General features: G+C 44.3%; 1 protein-coding gene across 1 annotated transcript in view; it reads right to left on the bottom strand.

The window, feature by feature from the left end:
- LOC108053845 (myb-like protein AA) overlaps nucleotides 1-24,256 on the bottom strand; it is a 61,417-nt gene that overhangs the window by 23 nt on the left and 37,138 nt on the right. The window contains 4 exon segments of the mRNA XM_044460795.1: nucleotides 1-30; nucleotides 1,296-1,503; nucleotides 1,505-1,680; nucleotides 16,730-16,768. The exon segment at nucleotides 1-30 is cut by the window's left edge and continues 23 nt beyond it. Coding sequence (XP_044316730.1) covers nucleotides 1-30; nucleotides 1,296-1,503; nucleotides 1,505-1,680; nucleotides 16,730-16,768 — 453 coding nt within the window.

Below are 24,256 nucleotides of genomic sequence, written 5' to 3'. Positions count from 1 at the left end.
GGCGGCGTCTGCTCGACCTACGGCCCATCCCTGGCCTGCCAGGCAATTGCACTTTGCCACATTTTATGGCCATCGCCAGGAACGAAGCCAACAATGGCATGGAGTCGGGATTTGATGTTGGAGCTCGAGGGCAGACAGGAGTAGCTTCTCATTTCAGAATGGCTTCAAGCTGGAGACAAGTGAACCATCCGATAAGTATACGCGTACTGTACCCTGCGCTGTGGTAAATCAATTCGACTTGGATAATCACGGCGAATTTCCACTGATCCGCATTCATTTCGGCCCCCTCCCTTTCGTCGCTAACTGCACCCACATAAATCTCTGGACCGCACACCTTTTTCCAAGCGCTTCCCTGCGTAATTTGTTGCTAAACAAACTCTCATTTACCTCTTGCTCTAACGTGGTCTGCTCTCCGGTTCGTTTACTTTTACAAATTATAAGCACTCACATAAATTTCACTTACTGCCGCCGGACTGAGCGCCAAGTTCGAGCCTCGTTCGGGGTCGTGAGACTGAAGCTGGCTCTGAGCTATGAGCACTGAGCACTTTTTGTGAGATGTAATTAGAAGGAAAGCCCGGCAACTGGCCAACTTGAGGTGATGCCAGCAGGATGGAAGGGGATTGGCCACTTGAGATGCAAATTGCGTGCAAATTATGGCAAGCTGGCATCCAACTGGGCAGGTGAACAAGTTGCCCCTCGCCTGCTGCTCTCCTGATTCATTGCGAATGTACAGGAAGAGGAAATATTACTTCGGAGTTCCGGAAAGTTGTGTTTTTAATTGCAGGAGTCTTAATTCAATTTGCAGCCATGCATTTTATGTATTCTCTTTTTTGAGGGTTTCTAATTTCAATATTTCTCACAGAATCTTTTTGAAATCAACACAACGAAAGATATTGTGTTCTTCTAATGTATATCACAGGAAGAACAGAGTTTTTGAAAGTATATCTAGATTACCTTTAACTGCCGAGGCGGGTCTATATCGCAGCTATAAGAACCACGGCTAATTTTAATCGTTATTATACAATGAAAACGTTGTATTTCATTAGCTTGTTTGAAATCTATCAATCAAAATCTTTTCTTCTCGCAGATCAAGTTTTAAAATTAGCTAAATATGTTTTAAGACTGAAGATTAACTTAGCGGGGATGGGTAACTAATGGGTTCTAATTTGAATTATTTATTGTGAGTTAGATATAAGGTCCTTTTCACTGTTTTTAGTTTTAATACAAATTTTAAAACCTTCCGAATGAGTATAAAATATAGAATTGTCTTCGGGATAAATTGGCGCTTCACTTACCGTTATTATGAGTTAGGAAAGCGTTTTCCGCTTCCGATGAGGATGATCCCTGGTGATCATTATTCGCGTTGGAGGAGGATGATGAGTTGGAGAAGTCGTAGGGATGAGTCAGACTATTGGTACCGGCAGCGGAGGCAGCCAAGGCCTTGAACAGGTGGGCGGTGCGCTGCTGCGTCTGCTGCAGTTGTTGCTTGCTGCTGTTGCTGTTGCTGCTGCTGTTGCTGTTGCTGCTGCTGTTGCTGTTGCTGCTGCTGAGGCGGAATATAGGGGTTATTGTAGATATTGCGACTGTCATTCGATGGCTGCAGGTTGTATTGGTTCTGCTGCTGCTGAAGCGTGTTATTGGCACTCAGAAGACCGTTGACCGTGAAATGCCGGGATTTGGCTGAAAGTAGAATATGGAGCGGGCAGAACACCGTTAAAGTACAAACTCGTAATGGATGTTCCCGGAAGAAGCTGAAAGGGGAGCTAAACATTTTTTCATGTCATGGCAGTTGCTACTTTCTCCGCTTTACGCCCGCCCCCCCTCCTTGCGCCTAATTGCATGCATTGAAATATGCAAATGAAGGCCGGGGTGTGTGAGTATTTGTGAGTCTGCGAGTGTGTTCGCTTCAATTAAAGCATTTTCACTGCCAGCTCGCAAAGGTTTGAGGTTTTCACTTTTGCTCCGCTCATCGTTGTCGCCTATTGTTGCTTTTCTCATATGAATTATGCATGGCAATAACAACAACAGCACAACCCCCTCCCCAAGTGCCCTGTTGTTGCTGTTTTCCGGAAATAATGTTGACGCGGAAGCTGTGATAATGAAGCAGGCAAAAAGCAAAGTGTCGCCTCGGCCTAAGCCCTCCCCGCTGCCCACAAAAAAATTATGCTAACCCTTTCAATTTTCCACAAGCAGCCCGCTCGGAAAAGTTCCTCCTTGCGGCTGTTCCTGTCGTTGCTGTAGTTGTTGCCCCTCCTTGCATATTAATTATGCATGTTTTGGTTGGTGTGAAGGCATCAACACATTGTTTGAATTTTAAGCAACACAAGCGACAAAATTAGGGGTAAACTGCGAACGGAGCGGGGAGGCGTTTTGGCCTCCTCCCTGGCTGTTCGCTTGGCTTTCACACTGATTTGTTCAGCTTTTGGTAGCCAACTGTGTAAATATGAAGTGCAGAAGATAACGAGCTAATAACTCTGTTAATTTTGGCCTTGATGCATGTGCCTATGTGTGTGCGGGATGAGAGAAGAGCAGGGTACAATTACTCGGATGGAAATTGTAGAAATGGAAATTTCGTGCTTAAATATAATATATAAATTTGTTCTTGAATATTCGGCATGAAATATATGTTCGATTTGGGTCATGTTTGTGAAACAACAACCTTGAGGGACACAGAATACAGATTTATACAAAAAGCTACGTGATACATATTTTATGTTAGTCCACTGATTCCCCAAATAGTTAATATTTACTTTTAGTTATTCTAAATATATGTTTAATTTGGGTCATGTTTGTGAAACAACAACCTTGAGGGACACAGAATACAGATTTATACATATAGCTACGTGATTTTATGTTAGTCCACTGATTCCCCTAATAGTTAATATTTACTTTTAGTTATTCTATTTTTAACCCTTTAACGTATAAATTTTGGTAAAAGTAGAACGCAGAAGGAGACATCAAAGTATATATATTCTTGATCAGGATCACTCGAGTTGATTACCATGTCCGTCTGTCCGTCGTCCGTCTGTCTGTCCTGTCTTCAGTAACTAGATTGAAACTAACGAGATTGCATTTAACGACGAATTTAAGCTACGCACTATTTCAGTCCACATAACTCAAATTATCCTATTATTTTTAAATTAACATAAATCAAAACACTATTTTTGGCAATTTCAAATCAATTTTTGTATTAAGAATCTTATATGAATAATTTTCATATAATTCGCATATTCTCAAGGGTATTTATAGCACCCGACTTAGCTTTCTCTTGTTTAACCATAAACTCAAACCTATCTTTGGCATTTCCCATATGCCTACTCTCATATGCCTCAATCAATTGACGACAGCCGAACAATTACCCTCTCGGTATTCATGACAAACATGTTCTGCTTTAAAGGTCAGTTCAACTCGTTCGTAGCCAAGACATCAATGTCAATTTCCTGGAGATAAAAATTCTGGGGGCAACACGCGTCGCGGTTTAAAAAGCAATGCCAATAAATTTTCACTAGAACGAATTTATTGGTAAATCCCCACCGTAGGCGGCTTTATGACACCAGGCCAGGCCAACTGGAATCAACTCGTTGAAGCCGGGCAAATCTGCGACGCGTCTAAATGTCAATAAAAAACACATTCGGCCACCGAACGATTTCTGATGGGAAGAGGGAAATTTGCCCCGTTTAGCGAGGAAATAATGACACAAAATCGCATAATTCGACGAGGCAGAAAGGGTTCAGGCTGGGGTCGAAGACGGGCCAACAACAAAGAATCGAAATTGGCGCCCCAGTGAAAGTCAAGGAAACAGCGTCCAAATGGCCTGATTTAGTAGACGCTTGGGGCACCAACTCCGCAGAGGCAACAAAGTATTGGCAACAACAAAGGAATAAAGCATTTGCGTCTCCATGTGGCGAAAGAAAACTAGCGACAACAAACACAAAAAAGTGTAAAAATTGTGTGGCAATAAAATTTGCGTAAATAGTCCAATTTGCATTGAATGTTGCCCTTATTTATGGGGCTATGGCGCAATCAGGGTGCCCTGGAGTGGGCGGGAATTGGGGATGTGCTGCTAGTTGGGTGCCCGGCTTTTGTTGATGGGCTGTTGTTGTTTGTTGCCCTGCCAGCGAAGTGTAAATTTGCCAAATTTTGTTAAAAGCAAAATAAATAAAAAGCGTATATACGGGCAATGGCTGGAAATGAGAATGGAAATGGGCCTGTGAGGGCACTGGGGACGGTATCGAATGGGATTCTATTTTTCAGGATTATCAACGGAACATTTTCGGGCAGAAATGGGGCATAACTTAAAGGACGTTTGGTGTGTGTATGTGTGAGGGCTGAAAACTTCAAGTCAGTCGGATATTGTGGATGAGCGACCACGGGGGATTATGTAATCTTGCGCAATCCACGTAATTAATTCACGAACCAATCAATCCGCAAGCGAAGCTCCCTTTGTTTCGCCACAAACTTTGGCCAGACGAAAGCACTCGAAACTTTTTACTCACAATGCCCCAATCAGGTCTCCACCAACAACAACTGGAACAATTAACAATCGATGCAGCCAATTAACAATTAACAGGGAACCCGAAATGGAAGCCAAAGAAAGTTGCTGGGGAAAAACTTTGTAAAAAGAGAGCCCTGCGAGGGCGCAACTTTTTAAACCGATTAACCCATGCTTAAAAATTTATAAATAAATGCCAAATTCCGTATAAATATTTGAAATCCTCCAAAATATATTCCAAGGACAGTCGCATCGATTGAATCTCATCAACAATTCATGACGGACTGATGGATCCATTCGGAATTCACACGCACGGCCCAATTGAGAAAACTAATAATAGTCACACTCCCTAAACTGTTTTCAATTGGACATTCAAATTGCTGCAATTATGGGACAATTTAAGTGCTCAGGCGGCGAAGGGTGAGGTCAGAATGAATCATTGAATCTCAGTTCTTTAAGGTTCCTGCCACTTAGGTGTACTTTCAAAACTAAGCGCATTAAAATCGCTTGAGGATTGGGTCTGATCCCGAAAACACTTGAACAGATGTCCTGGCATTTGAAATTCACAAAACTAAAAGCACTGGGGAAGTGCGAATGCGAATGTGAATGCCGCTGACTCATCCGCTTGGGAAAAGACAAGTCGAGGGCGCAGCGGAGTTAGCGCCGCAAACACCTTGTTGTCCTGTCCCGGCTGATGGCAGTGAAGCTGTCAATGACAGTTGGCCGTTGTCACCGCCACCCCGGCGCATCCTGTGCAGCCGAGGGAAATTCGCACAGCTGAGCCAAGACGGCGCAGAAGTTATCCGCCTGAATAATTCCGACCGGGATTAGAGGTGAGAGGAAGAGGTCCGTTGGCCTCTAATGCATGTTTGGCATTTACATAATTTCCATCGGGGGGATGGGGGGACTTGGCTCGCAGAGGGGTTGCAAGCACTTGACTCGCACCAGCCCGAAAACCCGACCAAACCAAATATCAATTACATCCACGCAATCCGAACAACACGGGCAAAGGATCGGAGATGACACAACAAGCAAATTAATTGAAATCAATGCAAATGCCCAGAGCAGGACCTCGCAGGACTCGAGCTAAGGGTTGCGGCACCCAGCGCACGGGTTGGGTTTTTCAATTTCTATAGGCAATCGCATTTGTCGCCGGCTTAAGTCACCCCCCTCCCGCAGTCGAATTCCGCTCGCCATTGTTGTCAAACATGTCAAAGCAATTGCAAACATTTGGGCTGCCTTTCATTTATTAGCGCGAGTTGAATCAGTTTTATTTTTTCACTCGTTCGCTTGATCTATGGATTCGATTTCGCGGTTTGCTGAGCACCGGCAGCGGACAGATAAGGCTCCGATAAGTAAAGTCCTGCTCGTCCTTGCCAGCGGCGGTCGCTTTCAGTGCGATAAGTAACCCATTTGGACGGCGGCCTTTGTGCAATATGTCAGCGTGCTTCTGTGGCTTCTGCGGCCATTGAATTGCTCTACGGGGCATATTGTCTCGGATGGGTCCTTGAACATATGCCGCAATTAACTTTGTGGCATTAAATTAAGGGACATGCTAACTTTACAAGAAAATTGTGGGCGATATAGAAAAATTCAATTTTTTCTGTATTATTTATTGCATGAATATCATTATCGTAATGTTGACGAAAAATTATTATATTTTCGTGGCAGAAATACAACTTTTTTTCCACGTTATTACAAAGAAATTTCAGATTTTTATACCCTTGCAGAGGGTATTATAATTTTGGTCAGAAGTTTGTAACGCAGTGAAGGAGACGTTTCCGACCCCATTAAGTATATATATTCTTGATCAGGGTCAATAGGGGAGTCGATATAGCCATGTCCGTCTGTCCTTCCGTCCGTCTGTCCGTCTGTTTCAATACCGTTTGTGAGCTCAGTTTAAAAGCTAGCGATCTGAAACTTTCAAAGTCGTCCTAAAACATGTGTACGCAGATCAAGTTTGAAAACGCCCCGATCGAACGTCTATATCCTATAGCTCCAATAGAAACAATAGGGTGAAATCGGTCCATATTTGATGTTTTTCAGAATATTTCGCGCAGTGTATAAGCTATTGACATGAATTTTTCCAAGTCTTATTTATTTACGCATACCTTGATCAGGGTGAAAGAGCTTCCGATCGGACGTCTATATCTTATAGCTTCCGTAGTAAAAATGTTAAAGGCGGTAAAATATCCCTTTTTTTCTATTTTTGTATGACTTTTTGCAGTATAAGAGCTATTGACATGAAACTATGCAAATCTAATTTATTTATGTACACTTTATCTGCAAGGGTATTAAAACGTTGGCTGGCCGAAGTTAGCTTCCGTCCTCGTTTACCTTAACCTCTACAGATTTTTTTCGTGCCAAATGTTACAAGTCAAAAGTTATCGAATTTGAAGAGCTATAAAGCCTCGAGTCTATATAATGTGTACACAAAAACATTATTGTAGCTTTACTTTCGTAACTATGAGCGTAACTATAAACCATTTAAATTTTTATCGGCATAGGTCACTTGTCGTTAGACTGTAGACTAGTAGGTTTGTCACAAGGTAGTAAAATAAAAACATTTTCAAGATGGAGATGTTTAATGTTTTATAATAATAATAACAATTTTAGAATCATTGCTTTAGGTTTGGTCACCACTTGAATTAAAATAAACGTCTTGTTTTAAGAAACGAGTGCAATTAAATAGTAGACCGATAAGTTTTAAGGTAAAAATGTCTTTTGAACATAAAACAATATTGATTAGATTATTAAGTTAAGTATTTTTTTAGAAAAAAACGTACATTTCTTAAAAGAAAAATTAAAATATCCTTTTCTTATTATTTGTTTAAAATAATTCAAGATCCATAAATATATTTGTTTTATAAAGGAATTTGAGTGGCAAGCTTGGCAAGCCCGAGATCAAGTATCGTCTAGATTTGAATAAAATCACACAAAAGGAGAGTCGTTCAACACCAGAAATTAATTTTTTATTTTGGGATAATATTGTCTATTATTTTATAATAGCTATATGATTTAGTCTATTTAAATTTATTTTTTTAAAAACAGCCATTGTAACTTACAACGGAAAAATAATTAATACAAGTTAAAGCGTCGAAGTATTATAATTTTGGTCAAAAGTGTGTAACGCAGTGAAGGAGACATCTCCGACCCTATAAAGTATATATATTCTTGGTCAGGATCGCGTCCTGAGTTGAGCGTGTCCGTCTGTCAGTCTGTCTGTTTCTACGCGAACTAGTCTCTCAGTTTTAAAGATATCGAATTGAAACTTTGCACACACCCTTCGTTCCTTTGCACGCAGTATATAAGTCGGAACGGCCGGGATCGGCCGACTATATCCTATAGCTGCTATATACTGAACGATCGGAAATGCCATAATTATGGGTTTCATTTTTGGCCAACCGATCCGATTCTGGAGAATATTATTTTTCAGAATATTCTGCAAGGGTATATCAACTTTGGCTCCGCCCGAAGTTAGCTTTCCATTCTTGTTTTTTCATTTTTTTGAAGTTTGGTTAAAATTTGATCTGTATTTAAGTTTCATCCAAGTACCTTTAAATATAAATGACAGGTTTGCGTTGAAACAGGCGGGCAGAAGGACAGGCGGACATGGCTATAATAACTCGTCTAGTGGTGGCGATCAGGAACATACATATATTGGGTCGGAAATGTCTCCTTCACTGCGTTGCACAGTTTTGAGTTAAATTACAGTGCCCTCTGCAATGGCATTAAAAGGGTGGGAATATTTTTTAGATTTTCCTATTATATAGTATAGCCACGAAATAAAAGATACCACAAAAAAATCTCTTTGTAATTTTCATTGTGTCCCAATACCCGGATCGGGGCAACAATATTGTGTTTCTTCCACATCATTTGCAACCTTGCCTGCGGCCGCCTCACCACTAAAAATGCGCTTTCTTCGCAATGTTTCATTTTCCGTCCACCAAATATTTGGCGTAATTTCCAAATGCTAATGACTACATTGCTGCCCTGCAGACGCTCAGCTTCCCGCGAGGCGACCATTGACATATTCAACTCATTAAACCAACATTCGCCAATGCCCGGACACAATGGCAGCCAACTCGACTGAATACGCCGGAGCTGAAAAGGCACGAAAAGGATCGCCGGCTGCCGTTGCGACTTCGGCGTGCGGATGTATTTGCCGGGCTAATAATAAACACCCAACCGAAAAAAGTGTATGGAAAAAACGGAGCCACGCAAATGATGAATGCGGGGTGCGAGAACAATGGCCACAATGGGTAACAGGATCAAAAATCAGCAACCAGAGAAACCGGCACTATGGAGGGCGGGGTAGCGTTCATTAAAACTGCGTCTCGTCTGACACGGGGTGCGGCTTTTCGGTCCAGGTCGAACTACCCCGGAGCGGAGATCAAAGCGGGCTGCCACTGCCATTAACATGACCATGTACTTCTTCTTTTTATGGCGCATAGTAGCCGGCAGAAACTTATTACAAAAGTTGACATTGTGTCAAACACGGCGTAACGAGCGCGCCACACCTTTCGGCAATCCCAATCCAAATCGGAGCTGCGAATCCCGTCGAGCGTCGTGCGGTTCTCAGTCGCAATTATTGCGTTTGAATTGTCAACACCCCCGTAGCGAGATGGCAGTGGGAATGGGCTTGGGATTGGGAATCGGAATCGGAATGGAATGGACATGGCGACAGGAGGGGACGGTGGTCAAACCCGAAATACGCCACGGGTCATACCGAACCGCTCCGACCCCTGCAATCATTTCGGGTGTATATGTGTGTTTTTAACGCGTTGGGTGTCGATTGTTACAATAACATTGCCCAGAGCGCAGATTTGCGCCTCTAACGACGATGATGACATCGTCGACGGGTTGCTGCCATCCCTGCATCAGAGATGGCCCAAAGGAGGAGTGGGAATGTGTCATTATTTTCAGCAATTTTACTATGTCCCTGCGGCTCTAGCACCTTCTGTAATTTATGACCCCCGCTTTGATGGCATCTGATGGACTTTGATGATGATAATTGGCGTTAGCTTTATGGGGTCGGAAGCGGCAACTGGCTTGCTAATGGGGGTCAGGAGATTATTAGTAGGACACCACACGTTAGGAGGGTACAAGCTGCGAGTCTCTGTTGATTTATCCCCACATCGGTTTCCATTCATGCATGACATCCCGCCGTAGTTGGCACTGTTCATCAGCTCTTAATCCCGCACTTTGCGTCTACTTCCTGGAATTGCCCACAGGAGCTATTGATAGAGCCGCAGTGTAAACCTTCCAACAACACTTTGTCATAATATACACCGAGAAAAAACACAGGCAAGCGAGCTTAAATCGCAAACGAAGAGAGACAGCTATAGAAAGGGCAGAAAGAGTGTAGAGGAGTGGAGGAGCGGAGGAGAGGCGGCCAATAAATCTGATTTATTGGTTTTCAAAACAGATTTTCGAAGCGCAGGGGACCGAAACCACAATGCGAGTAAAACGAAATGAATGCAGTCGCCGTCCTCGAACGAAACTCGCCATGACACTTGTGGCCATATGGCCATATGGCCAGAATGCCCGATGGCCGAGGGCCAACTATGGCTGCGAAATCCATCAGAAGTGGCGGACGGAGTCCTCGCCCTGATGACACAAAGCGTGGAAGGATTAAGCCGCCGCAGCGGAGGCGAGGGGACAATGGAAGTTCATCAGCGCCGGAGGATGATGCCGGGCACTTGGTCGATGCTCGTCGGCAATTTGTCGCTCGTTTAGTTGAGTTGTGCGACAAAAATAGAATAAATGGCACAGATAATGGAAAAAATGGACAGCTGGATGGGACGGGATGAGCATAAACCGCTGCCCTGGGCAGCAGCCACGTCCAGAGTCCTGCTCCTGGTAATCCGACGATTAATTAAAAACGTTGTCCTCGGTAAAGGGCTTAAAAATTGAAATTGATTGCCGGCGCAACTCGCTTCGGCTTATGCAAAGTTTTTCCGCGTCCCCTCCTAGCTTCGCCTTTCTTTTGCAATTTCAGAAAAGTTGTACCTGGTAAATAACAATAAATACAAATACAATCGCAGTTATTACTGGCGAATTCTCCAGGGAGCCGAAAGTCATCAGCAACGAACAAACTCATCATCATCACCACCTGAGGAGGCGGAAAAGTCGCTTAACAAGCTCCCAAGAAATCCCTGGGGCCAGTTGCCAAGCATGAAAGTAAGGGCAAAGCGAAGGCCAAAACGGAAAGGCAGCGTCGAAATCAAGGAAATCCATTTAGAAAAGTTCACAAAAGCTACAGGCAATTACCTCTGCCAGTTTTTAATTCCTATCAAACTTGCCCTGCTTTGGTGAATATGGTCAATTGCTAATGGGGAAAATTCACATGCAAATCATCCTGAATCTGCGAACCACCCCTTGCAGAAAAGCACACGCGCCAGAGGTCCCGGGTATGAGTTTCATCGAGTCAGCCCGCACTCGGAATCTGGGAACTAGGATGGGCAGGAGTCCCTTTCTCATATCAATTAGTTACAAGCGAGTACACTTGATTCATTAGCGTGATAATTACGACCTGACAAGGCTGGGCAGTCAAAAGGACGCTGCTGATGAGAGTCTGACATGTTCTTAGCAAAGTTTCCCACGAGAAGCACCGAAAACAGGGCAGAGCCAAGGCAAACATATTTTGTCACGACGAGTGGAGGAGAGCAAGAAAGGGGGAGGAAGGGGATTCAGGAGATGACAAAAAATAATGTCAACCATTTAAAGCGGGGAAAGTCGAGCAATTAAAGCTTAAGGTTGAAAGTGCAAGCACGAGGAAAGAAAGCCAGGAAGCACAAGTCCGGAATGGGGAAAAGTGAAATGACAAAGTCAACAGCCGCGACAACAAATTGCCAAACGAGCGGAGCGTGAAACTCGACTCGGATCTTCAGGTGGAGTGGTGGATGGAATCGGATGGATGGCTGATGGCCGAGCAACTGCAAAAGGAAATATCCCCTAAGCCAGTCCCCACACCAACCGACAATAAAGTGAATCCTTTCGGCGACAAACCCTTTTAATTGGAACACAAAGAGAAGGCAGGGCCAAACTGCAAAATTCTTCCGCTTTAAAGCGCCGCAATACTGCACAATGGGATTGCCGCGTCTGTTGTCAAGACAATTGATTTCATCGCCCCATAACTCATCGCCTTGGTTAACTCATCCCCTGCCTGTTGGCTTTTCTGAAATCGACGTTTATTTCAGAGTTTTGGCGTGTTCGTTTCCGAATTCGTAACGCATTTTCCCTTTGATTTCTAATAAATTATACCTTATGCCCGGCTCGAATCCCGATCAAATTCGATCCACCCTGGCCCACATTCCTGCAAAATTGTCATATTTACCCTTGCGTACGTGTATGTAAGCGCTAATTGCAGTTCAGTTCAGTTCAGTTCTGTTTTGCCCGACTCAGAGGTTAATGCTTTGAGTGTTTGCTCAGCAGATTTTGTTGACTGGTTGTCGGAGAGGGTTCCTGGTGCGTTGATGATGTGAAGTGATCCAAATTGAAATGTAATTTTGTGCCCAAACAGGAAACGCGATAATCCCTTGGACAAACACCGAAGCCAGATGATTTCGATTCCCATAGTTGCGCCACCTTTGGCCCGCTTTGTGGCTAAGTTCTGGGGCAAATCGATGGAAACGCAATACCCAATTATCACATAACAATTTCCGCTGCAGCTCAAAGAGGGCTCATTTCCCCTCCACTCAATGTTTAATTTCCTTTCAATTTATGCTGGAAATCGAGGTCGACTAACGTTAAAAGAGCCAGGCAGCCAATTTGCCAGCTCACGATAAGGCTGTATACCTAGCTGGATCGCCGAGGGAGTGGAGCTACGTACGGGTGCTTATTAGATGAAGCCCGGCCAACGTTGCATGGAGTCGAGTGCTTGGGCCGCATATCAATGCCCTCGGAGATGCGGATGCGGGCGAGGAGCTGGAGTGAGCAGTTTGAGCGACATCGGCAAACAGCAGCCAGCGAGGCAAGCAAAAAATTCGCTTCAAGTGTCAATCAGTGGCAACACAGACACCACACACGAACTCCGACACCCACACAGGCTGATAGAAGCTAATCGATTTATGCTGTAATATTCAAAAAGTTTCCCATAAGGACCTGGCCTGGAGGACGACCTAATCCAGTGCTACTCCCTTGTGTGCCATCGCCGTTATAATTTCCCAGCCACACCTCCCAATCTCAGTTCCAGTCCCCCCCCATCCGCACCCCCATTCAAGCCACGTGTTTCGCAGAGGCTGGCTGGATCCTGGTTCGGGGCCAGGGAGCAGGGGCTTCGGGCCATGTGTGTCCTCCGAGCTGTCGTCTGTTTATCTGCCTGCATTTGTCGCATTAAAATTGAATAAAAAATCAATCTCAATTCTAGCATAATTTGATTCTTGCCTTCGATTATCGGCGCAGGAGGGTCGTGAGCTGGGGGCAAATGAAAAGCAGAATGCAAAGAAATCAGAAGATAAATAAATAATAATCTGTAAAGGCCTTTGCCTGTTCGCCGAAGATATTTATGTGGCGACTTTTTTGCCTGAGGGAAGAGGGGCTTGGGGGCTCTGAGTTAGCATTTCACTTTCCCAGCTTAAGCTTCTCCGAGTGCATTAGCAATACCCTTTTTGCTGGCGTCGAATCTCTTACTTGAGCTTAGCACCAAATTCACTTGGCTCAAAGTTTATCCCGCCGCCACCGCTGCCACATGTGGCAAGGGGAGCCTCGCAGGACTTCTTTCCTCCTGCGAGCGCTGCGCTTATTCCAATGCATTTAATAAAGTGTTTATTTCGGTTGCAACAAATTTGCCAGCTCAGTGCGGCGAGCGGAAGACAATGCCAACTGAAGACCTGTGCACGACACAAAGGAAAATTGCTTTTCCGCCGCGCAGACACAGAGGCAGCCACATCCGGACATGGGGAAAATACCTCGCACGCTCCGTGGCAGAGAAAATATGTGGCCACCGCCATCCGCAAGGAAAATAGAGAGACACGCGCTCCCGGCCAAACCATCGAAGTTTTCCCGATGACGTATGGCTCCGGCCCGCGGCTAGTGATGCGCCCGTGCCACGAGCTGCTCCTTGGGTAATCCCGCCGGATCTTCATGGTTGGGGGCGCATTGCGTCACGCTGCCATCTCGGCCCAAACTTTTCTCTCGCTGCTGCCAGCATAGTTCTATTTTGTTCCCAACTTGCCTTTTACTTTTCCTTGCTATTCTATTTGTCTTTCGGTGGATTCAACTGCGATTCGGTGCGCAGAGGGGGCGGTTGAATCGGTTTGAGTGGCACATTATTTGATGATGCTTTTCGCGATTTTTTCGCACTTGAATGCCTGATTTTTATTAGTTGAATTCTTTACGGTTTTGCAGCGTTCCGCCTGCCAGCGAAAAGTTTCAGTTTCTTTGCTTTTCCGCCACTGTCTGCAAGGGCAAACTTTTACGTTCAGAGATTTTGAAATATGGCCGGAGAATCAGCCCGCCTCGATAATCGAAAGTGCCTTTGTCTGGCCCCCTGGCTGGCCAGTTGATCACTTTTCTTTGCGATTGGATAGTGCGAATCGATGGTTATAATCATGGCTCTCTGCGAAAGGCGCGTCAGCCGCCGAAAAGCGCAAAAATCCTGATGAAGAATGCCAAAAGTAAAACAAACGAACCAACCGACGAGCAAACGGAAATGAAAGTCAATTTGAATACATTACCAATTCTAATTACGATTTTCAAGTACAACGAACGATGGCGGTGGACTGGCAGAAGGGGGGTAGCCAAATGCGATGGCTTGAATAATATAATATTGGCTGCTGGAAAGGACGTCCTCAGCCCAAAACCGTCCACTAACAGCCCGGGAGAAAACCACGAACCATTCAAATTGGAATTTCAAAAAGCGAATAGACAACGGGCGACAGACGTGCTAGGGGGCGTTGGGCTGCTCGCTGACCAAAAGATTAGCCAGCCAAACCCGGATGGAGGAAAAGCTGTGAATTTTCACAGCCAGTGACAGGAAAATGGCGGCCACGAATCGTATTTGAATATATCAGCACTGCGAAATACTCGTGAGCCATGGAATGGAATTTCCCATTGAGCAGAGTATCTGGGATTCAACACAGCGCTTTCTTGTCCATGTCTGCGCGAGCAGCAGATGGATTGCGGGATGGGGACCCTGTTCGTTGAGATCCGCATTTCGTTATATTAAAAATTCAAATACTTTGCGTTATCGCTTTAGACGCAGCTTAAGCCACCTGCAAGAATCAACACCCCTCCCCCAACCAATCGGCCCACTGAAGCCACCCACCCAATCACTCTCCCCAAACACTTGACTTTGGGCCCACAAACAGCAAAGTTTGGCTTCTAGACTTGCTTATTATGCAGGTTTTTTCCTATTTTGCCCCTGCCCCTCCCCTGCCACTGCTACTGCCTGCCAATGCCAAGGTCTTGGTCCACTCCTCGTCCTGAGTAGCGGTATCATGTGCCGCATGCGGCTGCCACACGAAGGGAGAGCGACCGAATTAGAAATGAAAATTAAGTAAATATTATAATATGTTGCCACCTGGAGGGGGAACAAGGCAGCTCCCCCAGTTCCCACTTCATAGCTCCCGGTTCGGTTTCGGTTTGGCAAATAAATGATAAGCATTACATTTGATATTCATTATTTGATAACGTGCAGCATGAAATAAAAATAAAAACGCCAGCGGAAATGAAAATGTAGCCTCCGCGTTTGCATTCACGACGTGGTCTGTGCTCAGGTGGAGGACAGGAGGCCAGACAAGATGCCGGATTAAATGTTTGCCTAAGTGAAATATGTTAAATGTTATGATATGTGTGGTTGCCGCTGGAGCCCCTGCCTTGCAAGTTTCGTCTTGCTCATGATTTATGAGATTAAAGTGGGTTTCCTTGGGGCGGAGGAGCTGGCAGAGAGAGGCAGGAAAGAAGGGCCTTTGTGCCTACGGAATGACTTGCAGCCCATCTCCGACTATGAGCTCAAAGTATAATTATGAAGGGTTCACCAGACTTCAGCTCCTGCCAGCCGCATCCATTTATCACATTAGCCGGCTAGACTAATTCTGTTAAAAGCATATGAATACCCCAAATGAATCCATTCAATGGCCCGAGAGCATGCAATGAGTATTATTTTTTCCGCTGGCTCTGGCTCGCCGAAAGTCAAATCACAACATTCATCAGAATGTAATAAAGACAACAGCCATCGGGATGACCCAGCGGTAGAGCACGGGATGGAGTACAAGCCAAAACTTTGTCCAACATACTTGGCCAAGAAGGAATCGATTGATTCCTCGCATAAGACATTCTCTGATTTATTTTTCGCATATTGGTATTGGGAAGACAACATCCTTGGATCAAGTCGTGAGGAATGGGCAGGCAAAGCAAAAAGTACAGACTCAAATGGAGCTTTCAGCGAATCCGCACTCAACTTTATTGCATTTCGGTGATATCCTCCACGACGCCACTCCGAAAACTGTGATTCCGACGAGCTAGCCGTGGAAAGCCAAGAGCAGCACAGGACCAGAAGGACGCGTGTGTGTTCGCTTAGCGTGAAATTATGAGCACTTTTACAGCGCCAACAACAGCTCGGGCGAATGTCGACGACAAGCTTAAGCTGCTTAAAACAAGCCATCGCCTGAAGTGAAATGGGTTGAGGGGTAGCGAAAGGTGGGCTCGCGCGGGATGGGAAAGTGAAAGTGTCAAGGATGCGGCAAGTGTTTCATAGCCAAATTAAATTGCTGCCTGGGAGGAGTAGGGGGCCAAGGGGAGAGTGGGGCGACAGCGCCAGAGTGAAAGGATAATGGGAGCATAAAAACATTTTTAATGAAATCGAGACGACGACTTCCAACGGAGACGGCAGCGTCTAAGACAGTAACAAGTGTGTTTTAATTTAAACCTCGGATTTACCTTGCACAACCCGCTCGCCTTCGAAGGGAGGACCGTCATTCCCCTTCGACTGCGCATTAATTTCATATCCCGCTTGAAAATTTTAATTAATTTTCAGCTTGATTGCGTTTTAAAGAGCCGCTTGGTTTATGTTTTGAGGGGCTTGGGTGATGTCTTGTGGTTGCCTTGGGCCTGGGAATTTATAGTTATTGCGGCGAGCAGCGGGGGTGGAGCTAGTGTGTGGGTTGGACCTTTGTCTCGGTCGCTTTGAGAGAGCAGAACAAATTTCGGTTTGTTACCATCACAGACTATTTACATCTCTAGTGGCTTCTTAATTAATTTTTGATCGGGGTAGAGTGCTGTACCGAAACTCACCTTTACTGGTATGCCTGTCCAGGTTTGGATCCTTGAGACCTGCAACAGAAGAGAGAAATTCGGTTAGTATCTGGTTAGATCTTTTAGGAGGGTTGCAACCGTTATTAGAAATTAAAGGCACCTGATTACAACTTGAAGTTTAAGCTGTAAATTAAATATATTATAAGACGTGGGCTTAAAAACTGAGATACTAGCAAATATTTTGTTGAAAAATGTTTGCGAATTGGCCAATAAATTGTAGTAAACAAGGAACGAAGACTAAACAAAGAAAAACAGACAAGAAACAAATCAGATTGGAGCTAAAGATATCGCGTTTGCACTATGCAAGGGAGGGAAGCGTGACTCAGTAAACTCTAATTAATTTCTCGCCTCGAATCTAAGCTCGGTCGGAAATGGATTTAAACTTTTAGTGCGGAAGTCAGAAGTTTCAATTTTTCTGCTGCAAAGGGTACTCAGCGAAAGAAAGTGCTTTCTTTTGCCGCCCAAATCGTTCTTCGCTTTGTCTTAGTATTTCGCTATTATTGTTTATACCGCACTCGGAAAAGTGCAACAAGGAACTTCATGGCCCAAAAAGGAAACGAATGTCAGTCAGACGAGTTGCCAGAAGGAAACTTCTTCAGCCGAACTTCTTGAGTATCCATTCGACTTATACCCTTATTAATATCCCCTGATAAGCCAAGGCCTTCTGCTCTAAGCTATCATTTTGTTAAAAGTACTCCCTAAGCAGCTTTCGACATTTTTATTTTAACTTCATTCGCCGCGACATTTAATTAATTTCCAGCTATCACCACAAAGCACTCGACTGCTCCGCTCTTTGTTCCCTTAGAACACTCCTTCTCTCTCAAACCAGATAATGTCTAGCCAATGGAGAGAAGAAACCACACCATATCAAACTTGGCATCAATGAATATTTTAATACTCTTTGGATGAAAGAAATTATTAAAAATCCACATCAACATGTCTAGTCTGTTAGTTTATCTTCCCGACCATTTTCCATCCACTTCTATGTTGGGGCTCACATAGTCTCTTTATTCTATTAATAATTCATTATTAGGTTATAATTTTTCAAAAAATAATTTAATCGGTATTTAAGTTAAGCGAATATTTAAAATATCAGCTTGAGTTAAGATCGATAAATTTAATATTATTGTTTTTTTATTCATCCAACATTATTATAATTCGTTTCTTAAAGTATATTTATTTATATTTATATGAAGTTTAAAAGATTAAAATTATGTTATACCTCTCACAAAAGGGTATGTCAGTTTTCCGCCGCCTCAAAGTTCAGCCGAATGCTGATGTGCCCCTTTAAACAATACTCTGGACAAAATTGCAGTCTTATGGGAAAATTCTCCACATGCCGCAGACTTTGCGGTATTGGTCGACCGAAAGCGAAAAACTTGAAATGGGGCTGTTGGGAAGGAAAGGAGTTGGAGATAATGTGGTTAAGGTTTAATTGCAGTTGAGCTGCTAAGGTCAGACAGGGTCTGCTACGAGCAAATAAACGGTAGAAGTGGCAAATAAATAGAATAATCATTACAAAAAAAGTCGAGACGGGTAAGGATTAGGAGGGAAAAAAAGGGCGAGAATTCATAAAAGTAAAGTTAAGTTAATATTCATTAAGAAGTTGCTTAAGTTTTACGAGCTCTCAGCCTCAGTCACCTCCACAACAAATCTCGATTAATTATTGCCTAGACATCATAAAATTTGATGTTTGCATCTTGTAAATTGTCTCCGGAGCGTGTTAGATGTGTAGGCTGTTGAGTAAATTATCACATCATGCGGCAGCGATGGATGAACGAGGGGTACGGAAAGTTTTATGTCAGCTACGTGCTCATAAATTTCATAGCATTTTTAGCCCACAAACATTTGTGGCTTGAATCATTTTATTAGCGTCTGAAATTAGCAACAACTGTGGACGGGAAGAGCAATCAGGAGGGCCATGAAAATGAGGGTGGAGTGGGCTGTTGTTTAATTAGAAAAGTTGCCACTGCTCGAGTTCCACTCCATTCAGGAGTTCATCGAACCAAGCCCAGGCATCGGGAGGTTCACCATTAGCTGCAAGTCCTTCAACAAACTTTAAATAGGCATTGGCCTCGCTGGCAGAGCAAGTTGGGCTCACCCAGATTTCACAATCAGCCCATCTCAGTTGCAATCACTTAATTCATTCAGCCCAGCCCAACCCACCAACAGGCAATGGTCTCTGGGCAAACATTTTTGAGAGAGCTTTCGCAATCCGCACACTTAAAATATTTACGCAATCAAAATTAATGCAACTGTCATGTTTTCCCTCCCGCAGGCTGCAATCCCTCCCATCTTCCCTGCACCCCTCCATGGCCCTGTTGCAATGCATTTAGCGGTAAATGCAAATACACTTTAGAACTGTAGCCAACCGCTTGCGAGCCAACCCTTGTCCCGCCCCCCTCCCGGCGCTCAACACGTTTAAATTTAAACAGTAAAACCAAACTCATTACCAACAACAAGAGCAGGACCAGCGAGCAGTGGTGGATTGCGGGGATAATGGGCGATGACCGGAAGCACATCCAAATCCAAGTCTATCAAAACATAGCTTATAATTACCTTACCTTTTTACTCTTAAGGAATATGTTTAAAAAAATGTTAAATTGTGGGACCCATTAGCGTAGAAACGGAAATGTTTAGTAACAATTGCTTACATGTATGAACAATTGTTAATGCTAATCAAAAGTAATCATATTTTATAGAGTCTTAAATAAATTTTTCACAGCGCAGCAAACTTATGTTCAAAAATTTAAGTCCGTTTGCTTAAAATATGATGAGCCCTCCAATATCCTAATAGAGGAACGTATATATTTTAAAAATTCGATTTAACAGAAGAGCAAAACTATGACTTCAACTCGTTTTTTTATGGTCAGAAGGAGTATTTGGAGTTAAAGCAGCTAAAATGTTTTATAAGCATACTAGCTTATGGGCCTTGAAAACCGCAACTAATCAAGTCCGCTCCTGGTTTGGCAGAGTGACGTCGTTGAAATTACCAAAATGTCCTTTTGCGAAATTTTGTGGACATTGAAAATCGCTTTGATTGAACCGCATGCCAGGCAGACAACAGATACAGTCGCATGTCGATGGGACGCTGACAATTGCCACACATAAAACAAACAGGAGTCCCTTAGTCCTGCGGATCGCCCACCTCCCACTGCCCACCACCCACTGCCCCCACGAGCCGTGCTGCAGGAGCAACTCCGAAATCCACTCGGCAATTGCAGCTGCAAGTGCGCTTCACTGCACTTACAATGCACGTCAGGAGAGGGGAGGGAAGGGAGAGAGGGGGAGGGGGATACACAGTCTGTAAATTGTCCAGCGAATGCGGATTGGGAATTGGTTTTATGTCGCTTGCGCCTCAATGGAGATGCATTTTACACTGCCCTGCTAATCTCCGAGCGTGGCGAAAGCGAAAGCAGGCCTGCTCCTCCCGCAGGACACCTACCACCTCCCCCCTCCCCCTGGAGGACGCCAGTTGACTTTGAAAATCAATTAACAACATCAAACAGAAGCCGGATGCTGACGTGGACAGCTGTCGGCTAGCCCCGAGCTCCTCCCATCCACCCATCCTCACTCCCGATCCAGGTCCTCCTCCTGCGGAAAGTGCGTAAATTGCAACTGTAAATCAAATATGACAACGCGAACGGCGGCAAAATCTGCATGTGTGTCAGTCACATTAATTGTCCACGCCCCTCAAGGGGAATGGAGGGCGGCGATTGTACTTTATTGTTGTGTTAATGAGTGTGCATAGGCAGCTCCGCTGGGTGTGCAGCAAACTGCAATTCGCTGATGTGACATAAAAGTGTGTTACCCCGGACGAGGAGGGGTCGGACATTTAATTAATTGTATAGAAAAGTTGCTCAAAATATCGCATATTAATTGGATATTAATAACGTAAATAATTAATGCTTGATTGAGAAATTGAGGAATATCTCTGCCCTGCTCAAGGGCGCAAATCGATTTGCTCCTGCAGGATATTTTACCAACAGTTTTAGCTGGATTCTGTTCTCTTATTAAGACCAAATTCAGGAGACGAGACGGGACAACAAACAGAAAACGAAAGACAAACAAGTGATGAGGAAAAGCAGGAAAAAGCTTTTAAATCGTACACTTACAGTATCATATACCGGCTCGTTATTGCCTGCCGCTTGTTAACTTTTGCCCGATATTGATGCAATGTCAATCGTCGATCAATAAACGGTGAAAGCTCAAGCATTTCTCCCTTTAATTTCCCATTCCCCATCAAATGCAAATTGACGTCGCTATTGAGACTTAAAACTAGGGGGATTTGCTTGCCTAGATTTTATCTCAATGTTTGGCCGTGTAGTTTGCCATCAATGTTTCCATCTCGCTTATGTTTATTAAATATTTATTCTGCGACATTTATTGAACATTTATGCTGAGCAAATACTGAATTCAAATTTCAAGCTGCCAGCCGGGATTTATGAACATTTGATGTTAAATTGATAAAGGTTGACCTTGTTCCCTAGAATCCGCCCTGTGTTTTTACTGCTCCTCAATATGCAAAGTCATGTACCGAACTCCACTGCGTATTCGTGATATGCATTCCTGGGTTTCCTTCTGAGTCTGGCCCACACGCCTTCGTTGTGTTTTGCATATTGTTTACATCTTTCCTGTTTCCTCTCCCACTCCCACTCCTACTTTGCTTATGCAATCATCGAGACAACGGATAAAGAAAGAGGCGGCTGATACCCGGCTGACCTTAGGGACCCTATCGAATTTATCTCACAGATTCAATATTTAATTTGCTCTTACACAAATTGTTGCCTTTTACGTTTTGTTCTGCATCTATTTTCTGTTATTGGGTGTCATCAGCTGTGACGCTGTTATTGCACCATAGCTTTTCCACTTTTGGGTACGCAGCATACAAGATCAATATTTTAAATGAAAATTGTAAGAAAATAGTTGAAAAGGTAATTGTTTCACTCTGAGGAAGTGCTAAATGATACAAAAGTTTGCAACGAAAAAAGTTTAAAAAGCCGTTTATCTCCTAGCGATATCTTTCGAGTGAATTTATTGTCATAATCGGACAATCGCAGCAGATTTTTAATTCTGCGGCTATATACAGTAGTATCCTAGGCATTGGGATATCAAATAAAACAAACTCTTTTCTTTGTTAGAAAGTCTTGCATCTTTAACATACAACATTTTTGATACTACAATTTTGCAATAGAACTTTAAAATCTATAAATCTATGACTTTGTGGGCGACTGTCAATAAGTGTTTTTGTTTGATTCATAAAGAGTTGATCCTTACAAATATGGATAACAAAATATTCACAAGAACTAAAAGTATCAACTGGTGCCATTTCAACACAGTAAACACATTCAATTTTAATAGAACACTGCTTCGGGTGAACACTGTACATGCTTCGAGCTTGTGTTTGGTGTCGACTTAATATCCCGAGAAACACCGAAGCAATAGAGAAGCCGGAAACAGCGATCAATTTTCGCATTGTTGCCTGTGAGCAGGAAGCAGTTTGGTGCGCGTGGAACTTTCCCCAATGGCCCGGTGGTGTGGCAGGGGGGAGCGGGGTCAGAGGAGCCAGAACAGGCAGCCAGCATATTGCGCAGGTGGAAAATTTATAATTTGCGAAATTGCCACACTCACACACGGACTCACGCACGTTGGCAGCATGTTAAATGGGCAGTCAGTGGGTCCTTCCCGCCTCCCGCTTCCCCCCTCGTCCTGCTCGGATCCAGCCCCGGCTGCCTTAAATTATGTTAACCTCAAACGAGACGATCCCGGCCTCCGACCCAGCACGACCCGTGTACAAAGTTCGATTTAAGGCCTCGTTTATTTTGCCATCCTCGCATAGGTGGCACTCACCAGCCGGAAGGTCGGGGAGGGGGAAAGGGAAGGGAACCAGTCGTCTGGTTGCATGTTACAAAAGTTGTTGCCGTTGCACAACCGCATGCCACAACATGCAGCCCGACTGGACGACCTGCGGGGACTGGGCTACAACAGGGGTCGGGGTTGCGAGGCGCCTGGGACTAGGGTCTGACATGCCCCACTTGGCAATTGCCAAAACTATTTGTTTACATATTTAGAGCAGGCCAAGGAAGAAAGCCGGCAAGGCATGTTGTCAAGGCATGTTAACTGTGAAATATGCGCATTTAAATGGATATGGCAGCAGGAGATTCGGGGAGTGGAATGCGAAACAGAGGTGCTTCAGGGAATCGTTTGTTAGCACCTGCAGTAGGCAACCAAAGAGATATTGATATGATAAATGCCTCCTCCTAGAACTCACAGCATCAGTATGAAAAGAACATATGCTAAAGCTATTCTCTATTAATAATGGCTCCCCACCATCAGTATTTAAATAATCTTTCGATATGTGGCTTATATTGTGGCTTGCCAAAGTACCATACAAAAATAAGAAAATATGCCGCTCCCCTTCATGGCAGACAAATCCACATCACTTAGAATCAAAGTTGATCTCTTCAGACGTAATTAAGCCATTTGCTGCACGTTTTGCCAATTCAAAAATGGAGCGTCCTCCTCCGATTCTAACCTTTAAACCCTTGGCATCTTCTTCTTATCGCCGCCTGCCACCAAATGCAAAGCCAAAGAGGCTGAAAAGCTGAAGTCAGCCTCATTTAAATCGCCGAATGGGGGAGTAATGTGAATCGCGCCACATAACAAGGCGTGGTTTCATCCCTCTATGTGGGGAAGGAACAGGATGCCCTCTGGGCACCAAATTCGTAGAAAAATCACGCGCGCTTATCTGACGCCGCAACCTTAACCAAACCCACGCAATTAACGCCCATTGGGCTGTCAGTATGAAAAATGAGCGATGGGGGAACCCCCGAGGAATTGCCAGGGAGGCAGTCTCGAGCAACTGAAAATGATTTGCAAACGACTAGCGGCCTCTATCGAATTCCGAATTGCGAACGCTCCACTCCACCAATAGCTACAAATTTTAATTGCTTCAGCGATATCTGAACGGCGGGGGCGTAGCAGGGGCGTGGCAGGACGGCCCCGAGGAGCACGACGACTGCGTCATGGCAATAAGTCGCATTGATAAGAGAGTCACGTTCTGGTCCTGGCAAGGGAAGACAATGTTGTTGCTGTCTTCATTATCAATGACAGAGGCGAACGGAAGGAGGTTTTCGCAGGAAACAATGGTTACTCTTTTATTGCCCGAGCCTGTGCCTGTGAGTCAAATTGATAAGATGCTGAAAATGACTGGGAAAACAATAAACGTGGGCATGAAACGAATAACGCCAGTGTTCACTTGCGTAAGAAGGGAAGAAGGTGTTCCTTTTGGAGCGGAGTGGGCACCAATGGAGGGGGAGGAACACCGTTTTCGGTGCATAAACAGAACGTTTGGGACATTTTAATGAGCGGCAGGAGGACGCCTCCAAGGCCTCGATGGGTTCCTTGCACTCTGTTGGTCCTGAGGAGAAATGGCAGTCGCCTGGAGGAGAAACTTTTGTACCAAAAACAATTTCAAGCACTCTCAGAGCAGGGCAAAACTTTTCC

Source organism: Drosophila rhopaloa, unplaced genomic scaffold (genome assembly GCF_018152115.1).
Source record: "Drosophila rhopaloa isolate 14029-0021.01 unplaced genomic scaffold, ASM1815211v1 contig_225, whole genome shotgun sequence".
Lineage (NCBI taxonomy): Eukaryota > Metazoa > Arthropoda > Insecta > Diptera > Drosophilidae > Drosophila > Drosophila rhopaloa.
This window is presented reverse-complemented; position numbering and strand designations above follow the sequence as displayed.